The following is a 26,243-nucleotide window of genomic DNA, read 5'->3' on the forward strand; positions in this document are numbered from 1 at the left end:
CCAAAGATTATGAATCAGCCTAAAGAAGGGCCTGTGTGCCTAAAAGCTGTTTTTCTTCAAAGTTACCAAGCTGCTCTAATAAAAAATAGTAATAAAAACAAATATTCTATGAATCTTCCTTGTGTAAAGGACATCAGCCATGGCCACAGAGCCCAAAGTCTGGCTGAAGGAGGAGGAAGATCCACTATGTCCTCAATAAAAGCAAGCCAAAAGGAAAGAGAACTCAGCTGTTAAGTGAGGCTTTCTTAGGAGATAGCCCTCAGACAACCTTTCTGAGCAAATGCCTATGACCCCTACAGAGAGTATAGGTGCCTGATAAATCTGTATCTATTGAGAGACCATTGTACGTTTCCACAGAGAATAGTTTTGGCTACCTTTGCCACTTACAGCCCCCCTCTAAACCATCTGCTTTGAAGACCTTAGCATAAAACTTGAGCTGCAAGAATTTGCATGAGAATGACCGAAATGTAATTGATTTCTAATGCAACCTTTTCATAATCTGGACCTGCATGCATACCAGATGGGCCGAAAACCTGACCAAATTTCACAATCAGTTTTCACAGGTAAAATCTAATTAAATGTACAAACAGAAATTTTAAATATTTGGACAGAATTTCTTTAGTGAGATTTTTAGAATAAAGGAGAAATGTTTTACACAGCTTTGCATGACAGAGATGTTTTCCCCTTTTTAAAGAATAGTTTGCTATTTATCGTTATATTCTTCTTCATAGTGTGCCTTGCACATTAAAAATGAATGAACAGAGAACTCATCAGATGAGCTAACCAAAGCTGCAGATGGCTAGTACAGAAATCTGCTAGTCTCTCAAATCTGTGTTGGACGATTCTGTATGAAGGACGCTGCCTTGAAGCTGGAGGTAACTGATGTTAGCTTCAGAAGTTTACTGATGTTAACTGACATGGATTGTGTTTGGTTTTTACCAGTGGATTTTACATTTGTACAGCAAAAATTTCTTTAACATTATGTATGTTAAGAAAGTATTTTATAAATCACATACAGAGGATTTGATTACAGGGAAGCTGATTTAGATTTTATTGCTATCGTGATGGTTCATTCCTTTATGCGCCGAGTCTGTACGGCCTGCTTCTGAATCAGGCTGCTGGCCTTGGTCATGTAGAAGTCTGATAGAAGACTTCATGCCTCCATGGGGTCTTTGTGTCGCTGCCACACAGGCACATCCTCACTTGTAACCTGCCTTCTGCAGAGCTGTCTGGGCAGCCAGTCTTTATCTGCACTCTGAATCTGCCACAGATAGGAAATGGAACCGGAGGAGACAAAATGCTGCCCAGAAAAGATTACTTTTTCCTAGGACTTTTTCACAACTTGGTGAAAACTTATTAGTTTGGCCATCTGTTGAAAGAGAGGGGTGATAAAATAATTGAGTTGTCATGATTTCTGGAAGTTACGGCCAAATTATTGATTGTTGACAGCAGGTGCATTAATATGAGATGTATGAATTTCCTCAATTAGTGAAGGCTCTCTTGAGAAGGAAGTTACTTTAAAGCAAACTGCTGTACAGATTGATTTATTCTACAGTGATTGGCCAAGAAAATGTTCCTGCTTTACTTTCAACACAAGATAGTTTTGGTAGTTTTCCTGTCAGTTAAAATAGTGCCTGGCATTTCCTCTGTCAGTGTTTTCACCATTCCCTCAGGTATCAAAGGCATGCCATACATGAAGATAGACCCCTTGACAGAACAGTGAAATTCACTGATGAGACTTGTCTGAAAAGGCTGAACGAAGGTACTCTGCTCAAGGAAGTAGATCTCTTAACCTACAGTCCAGTGAAAATGCTTGTAAAGGAGCTTCTACATTACAGAGTGTAGCACACCGTGGTACACAGCTGCTAACTTTAATCTCAGAAACAATATAGTCATGTTAGGTCTGTGTTGTAGGAGCGCTGCTAGCCCAGTGTCTTTTCACATAATCACAGAATGACATCTTTCAAATCTTGGAACAGTGTGTGCTTAAAACCTGCTTGTACAGAATACCCACTTGTGGTTTGGAAGTAAGAAAGGGAAATGATAACATGGTACTGAGTGGTACTGTTGGCTGGATGTTACCGAGAGAAAGGATGGACAAAATCTGTTGCAACCTACTCCAGAGATAAGAAGGCAACTTTGATAGAATTCAACAAGAAAAGGAGGAATAATTTGTTTGAAATTCAAGTTGTAGATGTAGATGTACCACTCAAGACCCTAAATATCTGTCCCTTACACTACATGCCCTCATTCAGTAAAATCCAACACAGAGCTTATAAAACACTCTTAAAAATTCATTTTCTGCAAAGTAGCTATGCCCTTTGAATAAATGGCACACAAATTATCTTTTTTGTTTAGAGAGAAGCAAAAAATGAGAAGGGTAGAAATTATTTGCCTTTTAGAGAAGCTATTGTTTTCCTGGGCTGATGGTTTGCATTAAATTGTAGATATGTTCATGTCTTCTTTGTGACATGGTCTGTTTTAGTCCATATGAATTACACCCACAATCTAATAGGGCTTTTGGTTTCTGGGGTTCTTTATGTCCTGTTCTTATTCAATTAGTATATGATGTGTTCATGTGTGTTTTTTGACTGAAACAAAATGAGAGAGACAAACAAAAAAATGTCCTTTAAGTGCTCTAGTCCCTATTCTTAATTTAACTGCTTTTTCTCTTCCTTTCTTTCCCTGAAGATGTTGGGTCATGTCTGCTACTGCTTTATACACCTCTTTGCTTCCCTGCAGCAAACACAGTCTCTAGCATTTTTACTGCATGTGAGAAACCAGATTGCTATTCCTGCTGCATTTACTGTACTGCTTTCACCGATACTGCTCTGCTGCCCCCAAGGTCTGAATGACATTGATCTGATGCTCACAGCCTAGACATAAAGCCAGGGAGAGCTGTACACAAATCTCCTGGCCAGTACAAGAAAATCATTAACTCTTTCAGTTTGTTCAGATAAGTAAAGGAACGTAATGAAATTTCAGCTTAGCCAAAATATGGGAAGCATGATAATATTGTTGGGGCAGGGTCTCCACAGAAAAGCAACACAAATGCGTATGTCATAAGAAGGTTTTAGAAAGCTAAGTTTGTTTTGCTGTCTGATTGGAAAACAACTACTGCAGTGAGAGCAGTCATATTTTAGAGCCTTAATGCTAGGTTTGCTGAGCTATGGTAATCTTTCCCATTGTCAAGCTATATATCTTTAATTTCCTTGTTGAAAAGACCCTTCTGGAGAATCATCTCGATACTCTTCATCAGTGAAACAGTTTTCCTGATAAATATTGTATATTTCTTTTGAATCACACTATAATTTATTGATGTATCACTCCAGTGTTGTTTTCCTTGGTGAGGGGTCCTCTTAATTTCCCTGTTGTACTGTGAGCATAATATATTGAGTTCTGTGCAGCATTATGGTAGCTATTCAGATAGATGCTTTTTCATTTCCTTTTCTCTTCTACCTGAGCTAACATAGGATTGCTTCCTGTGTAGTTTTGCTTGTTAATGAGTCTCTCACTGGGCATCCATTTGTACGTGTTTGACACAGCACTTCATTTGCTTGTAAGAGCCCCATCACATGAGGACTGGCAGAGCTTTTTATGCCTCCATTTTATTTTGTAATCAGGAATATGCCTGCTCAGTGGATTGTTCTAGCAGCTAAAATATGTGCAAGAAATGTGTTTTTCCCTATTTTTTTTGTGGAATCTTCTGCTTTGATGGGTAGAACTGGATGTCCTCTTTTTTTTTTTTCCTTTTTTTTTTTTTTTATGTTGGAGGATTATTAATACTCCTCAGCTGCCTCTCAAAATGTTTTTCTTCAATCAGGGCCAACTTTAACTTGATGGAACAGGTGGTTGCTTAACCAGCAAATTGCTTAACATAAAACCCCAGCCAGGATGTAGCTTCTTATAATTGAAAGACTCTTACTGCTCCTGCCAGCCATCCTTTCCCTTGCTCAGCATTGACCCACCATTTCAGAGAGAATGTGCAACAGTAAAATAAGGAACGTCTCTAATGTTAACCCTGTCTCATCCAAATCACCCAAATTTTTTCTTGTAAGTATTATCCGATTGAGGTGCTGTAAGATTAGGTGGGACCTGTTTTCCACTTCCTGGGAGAAAGTATTTATTTCTTTTGGAGATAATAATTTCTTCCCATTGTTACCATTGTTCTACTGGGGGTGGGAAACAACCCAACCTAGAAGACGCCCTCCTTGCTGCAGCTGAGGCAGGGAAGGCAAACAGGAATATCAGTGTGGGAAAGAGGTCATATGCATATATAATGTCCTTTTTATTCCTCAGTAATTTGAGGATATATTTGAAATATCTAGGATACTTAATGTTAGTAAATAGCTGCCAAAACAAAAAGCAACAACAACAAAAAAAGTAGATAATTTTGAAGACTTTTTTTTTTTTTTTTTTTTTTTAATATAAGGCATTATTAACTTCTGGATGCTAGTGTCTGCATTACTTTCCAGTGAAACATTCTTCCATCACCTGAGCAGGCAGACTGCTCCATTTACTATGTTATAATCCTGTACTAGCATAATTGTTACTTGTAGAAGCACAAACCTCATAGCTACAGGGTATTACAGGTTCTTCAAATCTGGTGTTCTGTATTCTATGTTGAAATCCGTATTTTTGCCCCTTTTATTTGTAGAAATATTTGCTGTAAATCTGTGTTGGATGGTTGTACTGAGATGGGTAATTCACAAAGTGAGATTGTTACCAACTAAAATCCTCATTTTCTGTTTTGACAAAAGTATTGTAATCCCAAGTATTCATGGTGACCTACTTAAGGAAGATGCAGTTATTACTATTATCATACTATTTATGCAGACATGCAGAATATAAAAGGAGAAATCTGTTATTGTTACATTATAAAATATTATTTATCTGTTTTTTAGGCAAAAGGGTTTTATCACATACGAGTTAATAGTGTATGCAAAGAGTTCTTTACCAGATGTCTGAAAAATGATCCAAAAATTCTTTGTTCAGAACAAATCTAATGTTGATTGCCACCAAAGTGGGAGCTGGGGCCTCCAGTGTAGTTCAGCCTTTGTAGTCTGAACTAAGGAACTGGCAGCTTGTTTACACATAAATCTGCACTGAAATAACAAATTCCATTTAATTTACTTCCTTTTCTTTTTGACTGAAAGTCTTTGGGCAGAAAGATTTTAGCATAAAACTTTTCCACTCAATTTCTGCCTTTTTTTTTTTTCCTTCAAGTTTAAGCAGTTGTTTGTGATGTCTTCAGAATTAGCAAGAATTTAAAGCTCTATATTTCAGCTTAAAAAGCCTGTTTACACTGTTTTTGTATCAGCAGCAAGAGAGCTACAGACGTATATTTATAAATATATTTATATATATATTTATTCCTGACGTTACTTGGTGCTTATTGTCAAATTATTGTCAAATAATTTTGCTTGCAGGACAGGATGGTGATCTTTAAACTAGTTGCCAGTAAATACGCCTTTTCTCTTTTAATTGTCGGTGTTCATAGAAATTTCACACTTCGTTGCAGTAGTATATCTCTGCATATCTGATGCTGTAGTATATCTCCGCATTCACGTGAATGATAAGAACTGAACATTCATGTATCCTCTTGGTATTGTCTCTAATTAGTACTATCCTGTGAAGCATTATAGATTAATTATCTATTTTGATCAAATAAATTTTTCAACTGATTAATGAGTTAACAGAGAGAGACTGGTACAAACATATGATTAGTCCTAGAATAATCCTGCAAATCCAGGCTTTGTATCACAATCTGGCCTCCTGTATATACAGGTTGAAATCACCCATTAATTAGGAATGAGGGTGAGAGAAGTTACTAAATCAAGATTTCAGAATACTTGATCATTTTGTGTCCTTTCAGAAATCTACTAGCCAATTGTGAAATCAGGATTTAACACATGATAATGGATTGTCACACATAATACCAAGACCTTATATGCTGTGTTGAGCATATGTTGAATATAACTGATTTTTAAAAGGTATATTATGATTGTAAACTGGCTGTATTCAGAACATCCTATGTTAAAGCCTCCCATGTGTCTGCCCTGCATAATTACATCTGTTGGCTAGTTGCAAGCTACACCTTTTGAAAATAAATGTATTGAGTAACTCTGTAGTTCGGTGTGCGTAATAGCCTGACTTTGAAGTGTTTGCTCATCTGTTATTGTAATGTATGTTAGGTGTGTAAAAGTGTTAGAAGGAACATCTGCTCCTGTCGTAATTGATGCCGCTTTTCATCAAGATCAGAACGTTAAACTGAATAGGTCATTAATTAGTATCGGAATTGGTCCAACTGTGAAGAATTTTTCCTTTGTGTACAGTGTGGTCCATTTGGCTAGTGTAACAGTGCTAATCCTGATTTCTAACAAGTCCAGGTGAAAGGTCCTTATACTCTGGCAATTTGTTAGGGAAATCTTCTGTTCCTGCATCCAGCTCTCAGTTTTCTTAGGGTATGTGGCATTTCCAGGTGGGAAATAGAACAGAAATCTGATGAATCCATACCCCAAAGAAATGCTGTGCTGTTATACTATTTCATGGCAGTTCTTACAATTCTGTCCATTTGTGCACATGTGTGCTTTCAGTTTTCACTTCAATACACACAAAATATGACCCTTCCAGTTACTTCGGGAACTTTAATTTCCAATTGTCTCATCTTTACTTTTTAAAATCAAAGTGTTTCATTAATGTCTATTTCTTCCATTAAGCTTTGAAAGGATATATTTCATTCTCAGCCTACAGCTACAACTGGTTAAAGCAATTTTCGTGGTGGCTATAGACATATGCATGCTAAGTAAATTAGCTTTTATTGTACTCACTGTTGGTTCTCTATTGCATATTCTTGTGTGAATTCTCAAATCTATGTATATTAAAATTAGAGATGGTTTTAAAGCTGTGTGCCTAAGTATTTCCAAAGAGGTCACTCGTGCTGCATGCATGAATAATAGAGCTGAAATACCTCCATTTATTGGACTTGTGCAAATGATCTGCTTAGCACATTTGGCTCAGCAAGTTCAGGATGTATTGAAGAGGCAATAGACGTGTCTGACATGCCAGACTCAGGAAAGCTGTCGTAATACCAAAACATCCTGTGTGTTTCAGACGCCTTGTACTTGTGGTAGACAGTGTCCTAATCAGTTTGCTAGCTGGTAGCCACAAAGTACAAACTGTAGAATAAATCTGAATATGTGTTTTTCATATTATTTATCTTTTAAGAAGTGTGTTCAGAAAGTAGCTTCTTACATAAATGTAGAATGGACTTTATTTCTGGTTATTTTCACAGTATAAAAGTAAATAAAAAAAAAAATTGGTACTTTAAAGAGGTGAGTTAATATATCTTAATTTGGCTGCTATATATCTTAATTTGGTACTATAGGAAAATCATGAAAGTGAAAAAGAGTTTGTTAGGAATATGAACTGAAAGCTTAGCTCATCTGTTAAGTGCTGAAATGCAGATGAGGGATGCAGAGGAGCACCCTGGCAAGACAGCAGTGAAGTGACACTTTCAGCTTGGAAGAATGTACCAAGCAAACTTCTGCAGAGGTCTCTGCTGGTGATTTGGTCATAAGGGAGCTGCTTAATGGAGTGATTTGGTCATAAGGGAGCTGCTTAATGGAGTGAAATATCAAACTGGTGGGAGGATATAGTGGGTATGTTGGAGGGCAGATGTGGAATTTAGATTTACTACCAAATGGAAAAGGTGGTTGGAGAACAGAGAGCTCCTGCTTGTGCTGGCCTCTTCACGTGGCCATGGTTGGCTGTGTCCACATTGGGGGAGAAGCAGCAGTTCAGGAGGAGAACGCCTATGGGTTGCACAAAGCATACACGTCAGCATCGTCCTGCTATTATGAAATAGGTATGGCAAATGAGGTAGCTGGTCACTGCCAAGGCATGCACAGTAATTCTTTTACACTGCCCAGCACTGCTGAGGCATTGGCAGGAGAGAAATACTGCCCAGTATTGAGCAATGTTGTTAAAGAAAGATACAGAATAATCAGAGACTGGCTAATGAAGAGTATTAGGAAGGATCAGGGTCTAGAAATTATGGGGATGATTTGGAGTCTTTAGTTAAGAGAAGATGAAGTAAGATGTGATAACACCCTTCAGATAGATGAAGGGCAACTGTGAAGACAGGATCACCTCTTCTCCATCATAGTGCTGGGTACAAGAAGAAGCAGGTCTTAAATAGGATTCAATAGATTTAGATTTCTCATGTTAAGAATAATAAAGTACTGTAATAGGTTGGTGGAGAAAATTGTGAGCTGTCCTTTGCAGGAAAACAGATAGAAATCGGTTAGCCAGACTTCAGTCGAGGACAACAGCATTCCTGCTAGGGGCAAAGTGATGGATCTGGTGATCTCCCCAAGTTCTTCCAGCTTTATTCCAAAATGTAAATTTTCAATGTTGCTTTGAATAAAACAACCAAAAATCCCTTTAGAATTGACACACAGAGAGACATACACATGCCTTCCAAAGAAAGAAAACCCCTTTTTGGCCATGAAAACTTCCTAGATAAGTAAAAGCTGTTGTTTGTTTCCAAAACTAGAAAATACATATTCTCTTGAGTGGGTATGGTCCTTGTTAGGTAGAGAAATAGAGCCAACAAGTAGGTTTAAGGAGAATTTGGAGAGATCTCTGTTCTGTGTGGGATTAGAGGCTCTCTTGCCAAAGTCCCATCTGCTCAGCTTTTGTTCAGCTGTTTTCTTTTCACCTCCATGTTGTGTTAGCGCTCCAAATGGAGGCATAATGGAATGAAGTGAAGTCCTGAAGTTGTGTAGTGCTGGTTGTCTCTCCAAGTGCAGGTATCACAAATAATGACCGAGTTTTCATGGAGAGGTTGCATTTGGTAGTAAAATTACCTGATGAAGAAATACTTAGATCCAGGAAAGCTTATGAAGCTGTCTTAAATGGGGAGCAAGTCAAGGAGAATTATGCTATTCTGCACATAGAAAACACCATTTCACCACACAGGATTTCTACAATTGACTGAGAAACTATGTATTCAGGACTCTGCATAATCTATGTTAGTATGTGTTAATCACACCTATCATGCTAACTGTTAATCAGGAAAATAACACTTTAATTAAAGTTACGGGGAAAGATATGTCTGAAAACCCAGGACTGAATCCTCAGTCATAAGCGTATAGATTACAGCATATGGCATAGCTCTGGGGATTCTGGGTTGAATGTAGTCTGGGAATGTACTTAGAGGATGAACGATTGAAAGGTGTAACCTACAGCAGGCTTAAAATGCTGGAAATTTGGCATTTGCATCTCATTGCAGCACCCTTGCAGACCCGTAGGACCGAGGGCTATTTCCTTGTGTTGTTTGTTCATGGCTCATTGGAGTTTCAAGAGAATATTTCTTCTTAAAGAGAGACACTTCTAAGAGAAGAGATTATTTCTATTTTATCTGGAATTGCTTCTGCTGAGGTAGTTTTTGTGCTTAAAATAGATGGTTGACATTTCTGTCTGTTTCCAAAGAAGTTCATAGAGAGTTTATCTTTCTCTCTACCCTGAAGAAACAGACCTCGGTGAAAGTGATAGCAGTAATTGGGAGAGACAGCCCTGTAGGATGGACAGCACAGTGGGCTTCCATGCCTGCTGAAAGATCTGGGGTAGGTGGAATATTTTTCCCTTCATTAAGCCAATGGGAATGGCTTAGAATCTACCATAGCTTATTTGTGGGAGAGTGGGATAATGGATTGAATTCTTCTCCTGTTTAAAGCATTGTGAATCAAGACTGACTCAGTTGGGTTGATGCTAATATAAAATAGTAGGTGTAGACAGAAAACAGGGTTAATCTCCAGAAGTTGTTAAAATAACTCTTGGGTAATTTACAAAATTAAATGTATATATTCTGTGCTACTCAGTTGTTGTTTGAAATCTAGGTATCTGTTCTACTACTGCTTTTTTTTTTTTTTTTCTAAAAAAAAATAAAATAAAATTGTAACTGCAGCAACTTGTGGCCTGGCTGTATTTTCTTACTGCATGTGGCAATAGACTGTATTTGCTGCAGCACTGTAGCAGAATGAGTGTAGAAACAGTGCAGAGTTGGAATAGGCTGTGTGCTTCAGGACAAATTAATAAGAAAGTAAAAAGGGCTCTCTGTCAAATGTGTTTGCAAAGAAAATCATACAGTTGCTAGGAGGGTATCTGTAATTGCCTGTTCCATGAATCTTTCCTGAGAGCACAGATCCATACAGTTGCTGAAAATGAGCCTGAAGTGCAGGAGTTGTGAATTGACCTCCAGACGTATTTTTATCTTTCTACAACAGTTTTGAACAAGCATTTAGAGAGCTAAGTTACTGGCAAGGGTGGTAAAGTTCTATTGGAAAAGACTTACTGGTATTTTGTAATCCAGATAATTAAATACAGCACATTCATAGTTCTGGCCTCAATGCAACTAAACAGCATAATGTGTTGTGCAAGATAATCAATATGTAGCTAGAGCCTTTCTGCAGTACAATTAGCTTCAGTTGCCTCTCTGAGCACAAAGATGTGTGAATTTTCCATCCATGCTACAGGGTCTTCTAGAGCAGTACGTGTCAGAATGATGCAGGACATGGTAGTTTTGTCCTGGAGCTGCAAGTGGACTAGGTAACTTTACAGCAGAGCAATGTGCTACTGCAAAAGGATATTTTTATCATGTTAGCCTACTGGAGAAACAAACCTTTCCATATTTAAGTTACAAATACGTCAGAAGACAACATAGCCTTTTGGTGGACATTCTGTCACATCGGAGCAGCAGTTTCTGGCTGTGCTTGAGCTCTTTGCTCCATGGTATGCATGCTGCAACAGTATTGACAGAGTTTGTGTTTCTTTCCTGAGTTGTACTCTGGTATTCACTGCAGGTACTGAGTCTGCTTTTAGACTTAGCTAAATGATTGCAGTCTGGTCCCTTTTGGTGGGTAGTTTTCTCCCAGAACTGGCTGCCCACACATCGCTAGCATGTAACAAGTTATAATAAGCAATTTTATTTCTATGCATGTGATTTTCCTGCAAAAGTTACAAGGTACGTTTCCAGTTTTTCATATTAAATCAGCATGAAAATGATGGAATTATTTCAAATGTTGAAATAGTCTTTACTGGGGCATGGACTACAGAAAGCCTTACTAATAAATACTTTGCCAACTGCAGTAGTATAACTTTCTTAGAGAATCTGATCACATTTGACAAGGGAAATAGGATTCCAAAGGACGTTACATGAAATTATGAGATGATATAAATGGAAATATATTTTCTTGGGGGGAGGAAAGAGAACAACTTCTCCATAATTGAGTTACAGATAAAATTGAATTTAAAGGGTCCGGCAAACTTGTTTGAAGTTCAAAGAAGCTTGTGCATAAATTTGGCCTGCCTGGAGTTACTGCATCTTAACACATATAACTTGATCAAAAGAAAATTAGAAATTGAGTAGTTCCAGAAATCTAGACTGATTAAGTCAATCTTTCTTGCCTAGTGATGGAATTTAGCAAAATATCATTTGGTCTTCTCTAAAGTATTATCCTCCTGGATCAAAGGATTTCTCTTCCAGCCTTTCTATACTAATCACACAGTGAAAAAAAAAATGAACTTCTGTAGTGAAAAGATCTTTGTGATCCATTCAAGTTAGCAGTTCTTTAGGGCTGTTGTTCTGAAATACAAACTAAAAGAATGCTAGTAGTCAATGGAGATATTATTTACCCTTTAGTAGCTCAAATTGACCTCTATGACAAACTTGTAGCTTAATTTATATGACTGTACTTTGTGTTGTGATTTACTCTTTTGTTTCTGTGAAATGCAAAGGCTCCCTCTGAAGGAGGGAGAAGTCAGTAGTGATACAAAATGTTTGTGGGATAAGGTCTGAGGGTCCAGGAACAAAGGGAATGGGGGCTCTTCAAGAGGGAGGTGTGCATTTCAGTTAGCAGGAACTAACTAGCTAGGCTGAAAATCTGGATAGGGATAAATGTCAAGGTGCTATTCTTAGCATGTCCAGCTTCTGGAAGTTTTAATTCAAGGAAGCAGGACTTGAAAGTATAATTTGTGCCCTAACATGGGACAGGGTCAACCAAGATGACTGAGGCCCATGAAAGTTGGACCATGACATTTCACATAGCAAATACGATTCTCTGAGTTATTAGTGATAGTCATAATTTTCCACTCCAATAAAAGCCAACTTCAGGGAAACATTTAGAAAGGTTTTCCAGCATGCAGGAGACATACAAACAATAAGATTAGAAAATGCCATATTTCATATAGTTCTGATCTGCTAGACACAATGTCATTTGGGAATTGGCTAAACCAAGTCTCTTTACAGGCCTGCTAATCTGCCAGTGTGAAGTTAGGAGGAGTATTAGAACCTGCCATATTTTCTACTTACCAGAGTTTTACTTTGTACTGTGATATTCAGATCATTTCAGTACCTCATAAATATCCTTCAATATCCTTTAAAATAGGCCAAAGAAAATACATTTAGGTGAAGTAGTTTTAGTATAATGAGAAATTTCTCCTTTACCAGCAAGTTTTTGTGCAGTTCTGAAGCCCCGTACGAGCCAATGAGGAAGCTGACTTCTGTGGAACCTGGGAAGCTTTGCAGCTCATTGTAAATGTGCATCTAATATTCCTGGGTGCCTAGTAACTTAAAATCTGGCCTCTATTCGTGGTGGCACAACTCTAATTCTATTAGGCTGTTAAAAATAATATAAATCTGTTCAGTCACTGACAGCAGGGTTTTTTTTATTATGTGGTGATTTGGGATTATGTGAGTTATGGGGAAAGGTGACCTTGATGCAGGTTTAAGTGCAGCAATTCTTGACACAGTGCAGTAAAGAACAGCACTGGTGTGAACTTAATTATTTTATTAAATGCACTAGGGTTGAATTACTTAAATAAAAAAATAAGTGACATTCACATTTAATAAACTGCATTTAATCTCATGCATGGATGTGTTTATGATAGAGTTACAGCAATACAGTAAATTAAATATGAATAGAAGGCTCGCTAGTATCCTCATACACAGATGTTTTCTATTTAGGCTAAAATAGAGACTATAAACCACGAGTCATTCAGGACAACATTGAAGTTCATGTATTTAGTAAAATAAACAAAATTTTGATTTTGAATAGTTAATATTTGCTCTGTTATCATCCAGCAATAATTTAGGCTGGTTAATATGTAGTGGAGTAAAACTGTACTAATCAGAATTTTACACTAGGATTTTGCAGAGAAATAAGCACAAGTGATAATACAAGCAACAGAAAGGGGTTGCTGATATTCAGAAGTCTTAACATTTTTTACCTGCTGTAGAAGTGTTTCATTGGTGTCAATCAGAAAACCTGTATTATTTATTAAAAAGTTGTAACTGTATTAAAAAAAGTAATTGCTGTATTTACTGAAGTTTTACTACAAGCTTTTCTCAAAAATTCTACCTTGCTCTGGGAAGAGTTGAAAAACCTGTATAAAGGAAAGACGTTTCAAGTTAACATTAGTATACTTGATTTTTGCCTTAGTGTTTTAGCCAAACAGCTGGGTACATTTGACCCACATTTGTTAAACGGTTTTAGGAAATCATGATTACGTTTTGTGGTGAATAAACTATTTAGAAGGAAAAATCAGGCAGCTCCATTCCTTAGTAATCCTGAGGCAGAAATGAGCTGTTATAAGTGTAAAACCCCTATGTGCCCATTCACAAATGGGTAGAATTCGTAATTCTGTAGTTTATCTACTGATTGTATTCCATTTTACAGCGACAGTTTTCATTAAGACTACATGTATTCACAGGAGGGCAAGCCTAATAATAGTAGCCTTAAATCAGGGATTTGTTGTCCTTTTCTAATGTTACACTTCTGAAATTGTGTCATTTAGGCATAACAGCTTTCTTTTTAAATTGTGTGAAATTTAATTCAGTTGTTCAACGTACATTTCTTGGAGAATGTGCGGTATGTTGTTGATCAAAAAGCATGTTTTTTTCAGGTACTGAGGTAGGACTGAAATGACTTTGAAAAAAAGGCTTGATGAAGTGTTCAGTCAAAGCTGTAGACACCTCCATAATTTCAGCATCTGCACAGTATTTTTACCATTTCATTTAAGTTTATTTCAGTGTTAAAATTAAGGTTTAAATAGGGTGGGGAGTGGGGCTTTTGGCTTATTGGCCTAAACACACTGTAAAGAGCCTTTCTTTTATTGTAAATGTTACTCTTTAGCTTCATTTTTACCTTGTATGTTCCATCCAGCATGGTAAATAAACATTCAGTAAACCTGTGATTACTTTTTATATCTGTAGGTTTTTATTTAAAATCTTATCAGTAGATTAGAACTCACCAAACTCTAAAACCACTTCTAATATATTAAAAATGAAGACATGTCACTACAGGAGTAACAATGGAGAGGCCTGGCAAACCTTTATTTTACTGAAGTTTTTATTGCAGCAGATTGGAGAGAATTGAATTTGTGGTGTATTTGAAATAAAGTAGTTTGGGAATAGTTCCCTTCTTTCATGAGGCTTCGAGTTGTGCAGGTGTCTGCGTGATATGGCTTGTTCTGCTTGGATACAGATGCCTCAGTTGTGTGGTGTCTGTGCTGGTGAGGAAGAGCAGGACCTACTTCCCCTGCTTGCATTTTGCCATGTTGGTTGCTCAGAGAAGGGCTTTGCCCCATCTTCTGCTCTGATTTATGTTGTCAGACCTGCCAAAGGAACCTCTCTGCCCATTTTAGCTTCTTAAGTATTGCAGACTGAATGTAACACTCTCAAACCTGACCTCTCATCAATACTGGCAGATTGTCATACTAGGCAGGAGCATTTTTCAGCACAGGACAATTAGAGAAAGACATACCTGTCGTGGTAGTATGCATGTGTACATTCTATAATCATTCCTTATGTTGTAAGAGTACCCCTTACGATTCTGAGGTCTTCTCTTTTATGCCTAAAAATCTTTTCTTCTCTCATCTAGTAAAGCCATCATTTCTGTTACATTTTTTTTTTTTGCGTAAAACTAGAGCTGTAAAGCAGTTGCTGTAAATTTTTCAGTGTGTGGACACAAGCACAGAACATTATGGCTTTTTCATTTATTAGCAAGAAAGAACTAAATGTGTGAAGTCTAACACAAAATTAAAGCAGTGAAAAAGTCTGAAAAAGTTATTTAGGAAAAAAAAAAGATGCTCTTAAAAAATGACCAATTAAGCTTTTAAGAGTGAAATACGTTATGCATTTTGAAGAGAAGGTGAGTTTGAGAGGCACAGCAGTTTACTTTATCACACATTCCTGCATAATGCATCACACCGAAATCCTGTTTATCTAGTCTATTGCTCTTGGCAATTAATCCCAAAGAAGGATGTGAGGGGTACTGGGAAAGGTGAGATGTGTTCATACCTGCTGTAGGATCTTCTGCAATAGCTTTATAGTCCAAAGTATCAGGTAGGCAGAGATCAGGAGACTTATCTCCTCACTTTATCCATTTATGTAATCCTGTGGCCCTTAAAAACCATCTTGACCATCTTGGTGTTGTTTTTTTTTTTGTTATTTTTTTTGTTTGTTTGTTTTTTAAATTCACAGCTATACCAGAATTTACCTCATACTGCTATCACCAGAAAGGTTGGTAAACAAAATGTGACATTGTGTGGATAAGAACAAGATAAATCCTTGCTTGGAGAGCTTTTTGTTAGTTAATAGCACTATATAATAGGTAAATATGTTTGCTACCTGATTGAGTTACCTCCTTCTCTCCCCATCCCCAAGATGGATACTTCACAAAAGGAGTTGTGTGCTCATGGTCTAAATACTATGATGAGGGTTAGAATGATCTGACTCCTGAAACTGTATTTTCAGGATGTTGGAGTGATGATTTATTTAAGATTAGAAGTAGACTTGAACTGCAAAATTTGCAGCCACATCTGGATATCTCACGTCTCAAATTTTTGGGAAACATGATTTATGTTGTAGCATTTTAGAAACAGTGCTTGGGATCTGCAAGTGAGCTCAGCATTCAAATGCCAGCAAAATAAACACATTTTGGGGTTGTGCCTATTAGTAATTATGATGGATGCAGAATCTGTTTGTTAGAGAGGTCTTTCACAGCAGTTGCAAAACAAATAATATGCTCGTTACCTTTCCCTTCTTCTCATACCTCATCTCCTTTGAAAGTTGCTATTTTTCATTTTATGGCACTGGTGAGTAAGTGCTGCTGAGTCAATGCTTGATTAGTTTCCAGCTGGTCCTGTGTGAATAATTTATTCAGATGCCAAACAATCAAATGAAATTTTCAGAGTATTATGGCCTTAATAGAACTGCAATGAAATTGTGGTGTTGTCATCATGGTGCCGTCCCCAAAGATGCTCATGGCCAGTGACTAGTGTCAAGTTGTGTCCTCAGACTGGCAGGGACACCATTCTGCCACAGTCTCCATTTTCATTACTTTTGGTAGCAGTGTAATGTTTTAACTGTAACACTGCTGACTTCCATTTATACCAGTCTGAAATTATTTTGAGAAGAAACATTGCATAAGAATAGGAAGGCAAAGCAATTGTTGTATTTTTTGTCAAGAACGTGTTAAAAGTTTTCTGTAACTGCAGTGGCAATGCTTTGGAAAAAAAAAATACTAGTCAAGTATTTTATACTCATGGTCTGAACTCTTGAATTTGACCATGAATTTTATATTCATGGTCTGAACTCTTGGGTAGACTTGTGCGGTGTCAAGAGTTGGACTTGATGATCCTTAAGGGTCCCTTCCAACTCAGGATATTCTATGATTCTATGATTCTAAGTAATTTGTTTTCCAACTTTAAAGAAAAAATGAGAGTGTTTTTTTCTGTATTTATATTATCTAATCAATGCATATTGATTTAATTTTTTTAAAAAAGTCTGAAATTGATGCAACATGAAACAGAACAGCTTTCCTTAATTTGCCAAATGAAAGTCTTGGAAATTATGATTAGGTGATATTTACGTATCCTCTCTGATGTTAAGATAGTCATTTAATTTTGTTGATTCAAATGTTAATTATTTTTTAAAATATTAATGTAACCTGATTTCGTAGCTTATCATACTTTGTACTCATCACACCTGCTGTGGAAAAGGGAAAAGAATTCAAGATCTGCATGTTGCTTTTATAAAATCTCCTAGCACTCACAGGATATTTTGAAAATTTAGACCTCTTTCATGGGGAGAGCAGCTCCTGCATATCAGGACTTGTACCTCAGGGTGAATGCATTCATTTTTCTTTCTATTCTTTAATATTGATCTAGGTTCCCCTCTTCTTGATAGAAGTTTTATAGTATGGTAAAGTAATTGATTTTTTTTTCCTAATGATAGATATAGACAATTACTGACTTCACTTAAGTCCAGCTATTGCTAAAGAGCTGCCAGGGCTAAGGACTGGTTTCAGGCCAGTTACACTTTTGTTAGAGGAGTTTTGTGAGAAAACATGAGCTACATCCAGATTAGCAAGTGCACAGGGGCAGATGTTTAGAGGGAACAGTTGGTGAGGAGGACCCGGAGTCTGCACTCTGCATATTTCCTTTCAAACCACGTCTGATCTTGTAGATGGACTACTTGCAAGCATTGGAAGCATTCCTGGAGCACATCCTCCCATTTAGTTTCATGCAAAAGGAGTGCAGTTTCTTTGACTTGAGATGCAATGCCAGCCAAAATGTGATAAGGAGTTTGGCTCCTGAAGTGCTTATGTCATCAGTCTGAACTGCTGGTGTAGACAGACAGAGAGAGAGAGATGTGTATGGTGAAATGCCTAAGGTGGAAATTCCCCACCAGTTAAACTGTGGAGTTTGTCAGACATACTGAGGTTGTTTTTCCACAACTAGTACAGGAGTTTATGTCTACAATTAAATTAAAAGAGAGATGGCAACCTCTCAACAGGTATAATGTCAGCACAGATAAAAGGTGGTAGGAGCTACAGATAATGCAAAATAGCTACACGTACATGTATATTGCTGCTAATGGATAAGTGTCATGATTCCCTTTCCTCTTGGCTGTCATTGTTTTCAAACAGGAGCATCTTACCTGTCTTAAAAATTCACTATGATCTGCCTGAAAGCTACACAATTATCTGTAAACAAAAGAGATTAAAAGTCACCTAAGTCAAAAAATCATCAGTTCCCCTGCTTCCAGGCTTCTGTATAATCCTAAAATTATCTAGAGAAGTGTTACAGCATTCAAGGGTGTGATATTTGACATCTGCATTGCCTCAGGAATATTTTAATGATTAAGGCTTGTCATTCATCTCCTGAAATCCCTGAGAATAGAAGTACATTTTATACTGAGAATATTTCAGGGACAACACAGAAATGTTGATCCAGAACGCAACTGGGGTGCATTCCATCTTTATTAAGGATTTTGGTAAATGAATAGAATAGTGCTATCAAAATTTTTTCTAACTCTTTTTGTAACAGAGGATTCACCGTCAAAACCAAAACCGTGACCTTAAGCATTCTGTGTCCAAAAGGGAATATACAGCTAGCATGTGTCAAAAGGCAGTGTCTCCAAGGAGGACTCTAACAAGATTACAAGATTGCTAGCTTCTCTAGCAGCAGCTCTGCTCCTTTTATTAGTAACCTTTTTTTTTTTTTTATTCCTGTTAGAAGGAGATCTTTGAGAGGTGAGGAAAAGGTTTGTTTATCTACCTATTGGTAGTTGTTTGATCAAATCTTGTGATGGCCAAAACCTCTGCTTCTGAAACCCTAGGATAGATGCCTTAAAAATAGCTCAATAAACGTTGCTTGCATTTATTAAAACTGACTTCGGTGTAGTGTTTGCCAGAGGATTGAGATTACCCATAATTCAAAATATTCTAACCAGAGATGCTGTTTTATATGAACTTGAGTTAGTCGAACAAACCTGGGGAAGGTGGGATAGTCTGAACACCTATGTGATCAATACAATTGTGAGATATTATCAAATGTACCCTAGGGAAAAAAACCCTATGACAAAGACTTGTGGAACGACACTATAGTGAATCCAGTTTTTAAGTCCCATAAAAACGAACTCTAGAACTGCTTTTTACTAGCACCGAAGTTTACACTGATAATTTTTAAAGAAGTTTATTCAAAATTGCAGCATGTTAGAATGAACCAGTCATTTTCCAGTTGTTCTCCTCATTCATTTCCTGGTACTCCTTCATTCCCTTTGTGCTCAGACGTAGAAATTGCTAACAGAAGACAGTCTGCATTCTTGTCATAAGCTCACAGACCTCCATGCAATCCTATCAAGGCTGTGTTGATACAGAGCGAGAGGCAGCTCTCAGGAAGGGTTGTGTACTACATAACGGTTTGTTGTAAATGAAGACAAATTAGGAGGTTCCTTTTTGCTGCATAAGGTCATCATCAAAACCCATTTTCCCCCCTTCCCTTTTGCTAGTTTTGTTCTAGAAATACATTTCCCTAATGTTAGAAATTCTTTCATTTCTTTTCAAATTATTAATGTCAGTGTAAACACATTTCACTGCCTTTTGAGTTTAAGTTAATTTCCTTTCTCTCTGGGCTGTATTCACTGATATATATACATGTTTTCCAGCCTTTTCCTTAGTTTTTGTGCTCTAAAAAGAGCTGAACTAGACATTTCCTTTCATCCATCCCAGTGATCATCATACAGGTTCTTGTCTACAACAGAGATTCACTTTGAATCTCTTCCTTAAATATAACTGGGCCGAATTAGGTATTAACCAAGAGAAGTTCTTACCTGTGTCTGTTAAAGTAATGTTAATACCTCCTTTTCTATACTGAAAATTACTCATTTGACATATTTAGGATCAGATTTACTTTTTCTCACAGTTATACTGTGTTACTGCTTTGTATAAAGGCTGAAATTGATGAACACATTCAAATTTTTTTCTGCTTTTATTTCCAGTGAGCACATTCTTTACAGCACGAAATATTTCATCTCCTAATGCATGACTTTGTAGTTTTCCCCATCAATTTTAATCTTCTTCCTACTACTGCAGTCTTCCCTGACATCTCTCTTTCAATATAAAGTTCCAATCCACCTCTGTTGATGATGCTTCATAAATTTGTGTATCAGCAAATTTCATTAGCATAATTTTACTTTCTTGTGCTAAGACCATAAATGAAAACAGAGATAAGCCATTTATAATCTCTCACCAACTTTCTTTTCAAACACTAAATTTTTGCTTCTCTTCTAACTTCCTCCTAATCAATCACAGAGCTCTCATCGCTAATCTTCATTTCTTGATCAAAACTAATAGATTTTCCAGGCAGTATAGCAGGTGTTTGTCAAATCTGAATTGGAGCCTTTACACAGAGCAGTAGTGTCTTTCAGCAGAAGAAATTTCAGAGATGAAATACAGAAGTAGTGAGGAAAAACCTTACTTATTGGTCAGTTACGGGAAACACAAGATTACGGTCACATTATAGTGTGCAGTTAGGCACCCTGGCAAAGGTCAGTGTCAGAAAAAAACCACAGAAAGTGAGCTGGAAGAAGGCTGGTAGATCTTTGAAAGCTTGTAAAATCCAACTGCATAAGAGCCAGTTCTAAATCCCATGGGTATCATTCTTTTTTGCTAGAGGCCACATCTAAGCAATCTAATGTTAGGCACCTGTGTTTAGACTGTTTTGCATCCTTGTTTCTTTGACTTCTTCTTTTCAGGAACATATGGCTCTATGAGTGCAAAGGACTTACTCCTCCTGCAGCAAATGTCACAGCTGCTAGGGGCACCCATCACTTCCAGAGCTGCTTTGCAGTTTTAAGGCTACTCTTGCTTATGGCAAACCGTAAACAGCACCTAGAAATATACTTCCAGCTGGAAGCCTTCCTGCTGTCCCCATTCTCTGAGTTTTAAAGTCACTCAGTGGGTACCATTGTGCCAATTTCACCTAACAATTCAATGGGCATGAGTTTCACGGATTTGGAGGTGATGTCTATAGAATGAGAGAGAGTAGTAGTAAAGAGTCATTTTCAACAGGCTTCTCCTGAGATGAGGGAACTAGTTGGACATTTGATGATCGTGAATGCATGTAATCTTAAGTGAAAGAATTCTGGTCAGCTTTGAAGTGCTGCTATTAATGTTACGTTTCTGAGGAAGTATTCTTTTTATTTATTTATTTATTTATTTATTTATTTTTATTTATTTATTTATTTATTTTACAAACTTTAACAAAGGAAATTTATATTTACATTTAGAACACAGGAGGCTGGATTTATTTGAGAAACATGACTAACTGTGGAATTGGCATGGTATTCTGTGGCTTTTCCCATTAATTTCAGAAGTAAGTATTATAAACTAAAAATCAGATGGAAAGTTGACAATATGTTGGTGTATGTAACTTCAGGTTTGGTCCAGATGAGCACATACATGTTTAGATAAATGATGCTCCCTTACCTGTCTGTTATTCATCAGATATCTGGTACAATGGTCTAAACATCAGGTCACTAGGCTGTTTTATCCTGAAATTAACATATCATCAAGAAAAGATGAAACTTAATATCCCTTGAATCTGTCTCAGTCTAGTAGTTCATTTTAATTGTCTATCAGATCATACCAAGTGGACATGAACTATACCTTCTTCTTTTTGTCCTCTGCACCTTCTGTTCTGTGTTCAGTTGGTAAGAAACTTCCTTATGGGAAGTTTGAGCTTACTGTATAACATTCATTATGAAAATGAGTGGAAGAAGCTATATATCTGATTAGTTTTACTTAATAGAGACAAAGCACTTCACATGTTGTATAGGATAATAAGATTCTGAAAGAAAAATATTTGTATCCTATTAGAAGTTCTCATCATGTGAACTTTAGTGGGAACACGAGCAAGCTGTAAAACATTTAGACATATATAACAACTGTCTTTCCCATATAAAAATACTCAACCAATGAAGTATTAGAGAGATATGTGACACAAGCCTAAGCTTTTAACACGTAATCATATCCTAAGCTCATCCTATTGTTGCTGGCTTCAGCCATTCCCTTTTTCACCTGGTAGCTGTGTCCCCCACAAGAAACATTTCTTCTAACAGCAGGAAGAGAAGGCAGCGTACTGGGAGTGCATGGAAGGGATTGAAGTTAATTTCCAAATATCCAGATTAGTTTTTTGGCTGCCACCAACTGCCATGAGGCAGAAACCTGGTGAGTTCCAATTTGTGACCCCACAAAAATGCTGAAATAGTCTGCTGATACATTATTAAATCTGTAGGGCCAAGTTTTATGCCGGAGAAAAATTTAAGTGATGAGATTTACATCATTGGAAGGTTTGGTCCATTATTAGCTAGTTCCTAAGGGTCTAACTTCTTTTACTGGCATGATATTTTATTCAGGAGGCTGTGACACCCAATTGCAGATTTTTATTGTAAGGAAATACTGTAAAACACCTGCTTAATCTCAGAATGATTTCAAAGTTAGTCAAAGGTGGTGGTTTTATTGCAAACAAAGATACAGTAAGATCAGTGGATTTTTCCCTTCAGTGAATCTGTTAGTGTAAAAAAAGCTAATGAAAAATTACCACATTCAGGGGCTGTTCATGATGGAGAAAAATCATTTCTGCCAGGTCATCCTGCCTTGCCTAAATGGGCAGGGAGGATATTTCAGGAGGATTCCTGAGATTTGGCACCTCAACAGCAGCAGCAAAAGGGATCTGGTTATTGATAATAGATGTTTGTCCACATCTGATTTCTTCTCTTGAAGAGAAGAAATATGTAATTTATATATAATTTTAATTATAATTTTTTAAATAATTTTTAAAGAACCACCCAACTCAAAAGATTCACCCATTGAATCTTCCCCAAGCCTTAGGTACTGAAGGTATTAGATACGGGACTCGTAGGATTTTGGATACATATAGATTCAGCTCATCTCCACAATCGTTTTTGGCCAGAGGAAATGAACAATAAAATATTTTCCAACCAGGGAGCTTTAAATTGGAGAATGGACAGTGCTGAAGAATGGTATCTTCTATCCAAAGTAGACTGGACCACATGTCGGTGAGGGTTAGGCAACTTACTGAGGTTGCTGTTACAGCAAAACAAGAATTGTCTGCATAGGAGGAAGAACCTGGCAACTTAAGACTCCCTGTAAAGGGTTTTTGGTATTTACATTGGATGGACATGTGAAAATAAAACTAAGTGAACTGGGACTTCAGAGTCCCCTCAATAATATTTTACATTTTTTCCCCCTGGTAGAAATTAAGATTGTTTCTCTGTGATAGCTTGAGAATTAGATGGCTCTTTCCTTTCTTTGCAGTATTTTTATGATGAGTTGCCTGTCATAATATTGTAGATCTTTATTACTCATGGAAACAGGCATAACTGAAGAAAAAACTTACTGGGACCAACTTTGCATCTGTTTTTATACAGTGTAAATAAGATGGATAGACAGGTTTTTTTAACCTCATGCTCTCCGTAAGTGTTGTGAGCTTTCAGCTTCTACTGGCATGATTCAATGTACCTTCTACTAGCTTAGATTACTTTTTTCATGTTACCCCTAAAATTATCAAGACAAAATTAATGTTAAATTGAAGAATTGTATATGCTGAAGACAGAGTTTCACATACCTTTTGTTCACAATGAAAGTAGGTTTGGAAAATGTTTTCTTTGACCTTGAGCTGTTTTTCATTCTTAAAGGTCTTAGAGTGAAACTTTCACTTAGAGACTGAAAGAACTTAATCCAAATGAGATATTCAGCCTCAGTTATTCCAGAGTATTGTTCCCAATGCCAATCATGATTTGTAAGACTGAAAAACTAGTCTAGAATAGTTTTAAATGAGTTGTGTGACTCCTTTGGAATCAGGAAGTGCGAAGTGCTGTTAAGAATCCGATTATAAAATCCATAGCAAGGACTGAGTTAACTATGTTTGCTCTCACTCTAGAGCTGAGAGAGCACCAGGCCAGTAGACGCCTTGCTGTAGTAAATGCAGCAAGCAAAAAGAATTTTCAGGGGTGCTTTTTGCTGCACAGCTGTCCTCTGTGAGGTTATATGGCTCCATTTGCTTTCTTATCACCACAGTTGTCACTGAAGATAAGCTAAAATCTGGTTTGAGCTGTCTTCGTATATAAGTATAAATTTCATTTAAATATGGAAGTATAATCTTCTGTTTTTATGCAAATGAGCTCAACTGTATCGCACTGAAATCTTTTCCCAAATTCTAGTAAACAGTAAAAAAAAAAAAAACAGACTGCATCACAGTATTTGCATCTGTACAGTTGCTGTGTTATTTGACATGGTGTAATCTGACAATGACTGGCTGGCAGCATTTTGTTTGGGTGAGTACTTTACGTGATGGGTGAGTACTTTACATGAAGCACTGGCAATTTTTCAAAACTGGGAAATGTTCAGAAGTGTTCAAAAGTCATCAACGTTATTATCCAAAATCACGGTATCAATTTTGGAAAATGGAGATTAGGAATTAATCAAGTTATATATATATTTTTTAACCTTTATTTTGGAATTTTTGCTGTCACTTATTTTCAGTCTTTTTCAACATTCAAGACAGCAAGACTTAAATTCTTTATTTTTAGTAATATATAATTAACTCTTCTCACCATTGTATGTGGGGAAGATCTCAAGAGATGAAAGGCAGTTGTATATTTACAGAGGTAGCAGATATATCTGAAACGTAACATTCATGCTTTTAGGGTAAGTGCAGTTTGGGCACTGCTAAGTTAAGAAAAGGAGATATATTGTGCTGGCTTTTGGCATCGCCTTTAGGATGTAGACAAGTTGGAGAAATAATAATGATAGAAGGCTTAGAAAATAGTACCTATGAAGAAAGACTGCAAGAGCAGGGTTTGCTGTCTAGAAGAAGTGAATGAAACAGTTTTTCAATACATAAAATATTGTTGGACTTAATATATTCAAAAGAAGGTATGTTCTAGCAGTTGAATCCCTTGAAGTCAAAGTGCTGGAGTTCAGTGCTAAAATAAGATGGGAGACACTGTGCAAGTGGGATGGGGAAAAAAAATAAATTTGTTTGTTTCTATATTTGTATGCTGTTTCTGAGATTCATAAAACCACATTTGGAGGTTGTGAACAAGAATTATTTTTAACTAAAGGTCCTTGTTCCTTGGCTGAATATGCGATTTCCTTATGATGGATTCCAAAAATAATATCTGGGAATTTGGGTGGACAGGGTTGATGTCAAGATGGCTTGAGTACTGCCATGTCGTTTTTTCGTCTCTTAAATGCTACACAGAACATAGCTCAATGTTATTTCATTTATGCAAGATCAAAACCAAACAGATCATGTCCTTGTACCATGACTGTCATAGAATTCACAGTGAAATTGCTTCCTACAAAGACCAGTGGCTGCAGACCATCAGAAGATGAAGCTTTAAAGAATGGAATTTCAGTGGAGATTGATTGTCAAATACCTGTAGCGGTGCTTTAGTTATTTCTAAGAATTTAAATAACCTTTTTTCATCCCTTGTTAAGCAGCAGAGCTCCACTAATATCAAAGAAGCTATCTTAATTTAAACTTGCAGAGGTTAGGCTGCGAATCTTTTGAAAGAGACAAAAATAGTTCTTCTTAATCTAAATTTGATTTTGATTAAAGGTCTTTTGTCAGTGCAGTTCCTTATTGCACACGTTGGGGTACCTTGAGTATAAGTTGTGTTTCTTGAGTTCTTTTTACAAGAGCAGTTATTAGTAACGTATGGGGGGAAAAAAGTAACAGATGGGTGAATGCAGCATAGATGCAATTGGGCTGAATTTAGGTCAGGATCCAGCTATGGTGTTGGTGGTAGAGTTAAAAAACAGCAGAGCTTCTTCCCTATCGCATGATCTAAAATACCTATTTTGGGATGGAAATACTGAAATAGGGTGAATACATCTCTTCCAGCACTGAATCCAGCTGTTGTATGTACTACTTACAAGTAGTCTTCAGTATCAATTCTCCTCTTACAAACATCCCTAATACATGTCTGACAATGTACGCCAGAGTCAGTACAGTCACACTGAATGAAGAACTGTGATACTTTTAAGTGTTGGTGACTCATGCACAGTAATTTAGAGGGTGGCTGCCTACAATTTCCAGGTGCCATCAATCTCCTAGGAAAGATAATTTCCTGCCTTCATATATATGGAGGAGGAAATGATACACCATGAATTTCTGATGATGGGGATGATGCGTAGCCTTCATATATTGTTTTTTGCCTTCAGGGTGGTTTACAAGTACAACTTAATGTTCAGCATACACTTCAAAGTTTGTAAGTATTAATACTCCATTTTATAGAGGGGGAAAGTGAAGCAAAGAACTTTCCCAAAACTTTGGAAATCATAGGAATAATTTTCAATCCTGTGCCT

General features: G+C 37.0%; 2 protein-coding genes across 21 annotated transcripts in view; one reads left to right on the forward strand and one right to left on the reverse strand.

Moving 5' to 3' along the window:
- Window positions 1-26,243, forward strand: part of CTNNA3 (catenin alpha 3) — a 477,233-nt gene that overhangs the window by 145,865 nt on the left and 305,125 nt on the right. Inside the window, exon 1 of one of the 18 annotated variants that reach the window (XM_068687737.1) lies at window positions 3,967-4,053. The exons of 16 other annotated variants lie outside the window; for them this stretch is intronic. In XM_068687737.1, the coding sequence (XP_068543838.1) occupies window positions 3,982-4,053 (72 nt within the window). In that variant the 5' untranslated portion in view covers window positions 3,967-3,981. Of the gene's footprint in view, window positions 1-3,966; window positions 4,054-9,593; window positions 9,630-26,243 lie in introns of those variants that run through there. One more of the 18 variants, XM_068687738.1, reaches the window with a different exon arrangement.
- The window catches only part of LRRTM3 (leucine rich repeat transmembrane neuronal 3), an 85,551-nt gene that overhangs the window by 14,381 nt on the left and 44,927 nt on the right, over window positions 1-26,243 (reverse strand). The window lies entirely within an intron of this gene.

This window comes from Anas acuta, chromosome 7 (genome assembly GCF_963932015.1).
Source record: "Anas acuta chromosome 7, bAnaAcu1.1, whole genome shotgun sequence".
NCBI lineage: Eukaryota > Metazoa > Chordata > Aves > Anseriformes > Anatidae > Anas > Anas acuta.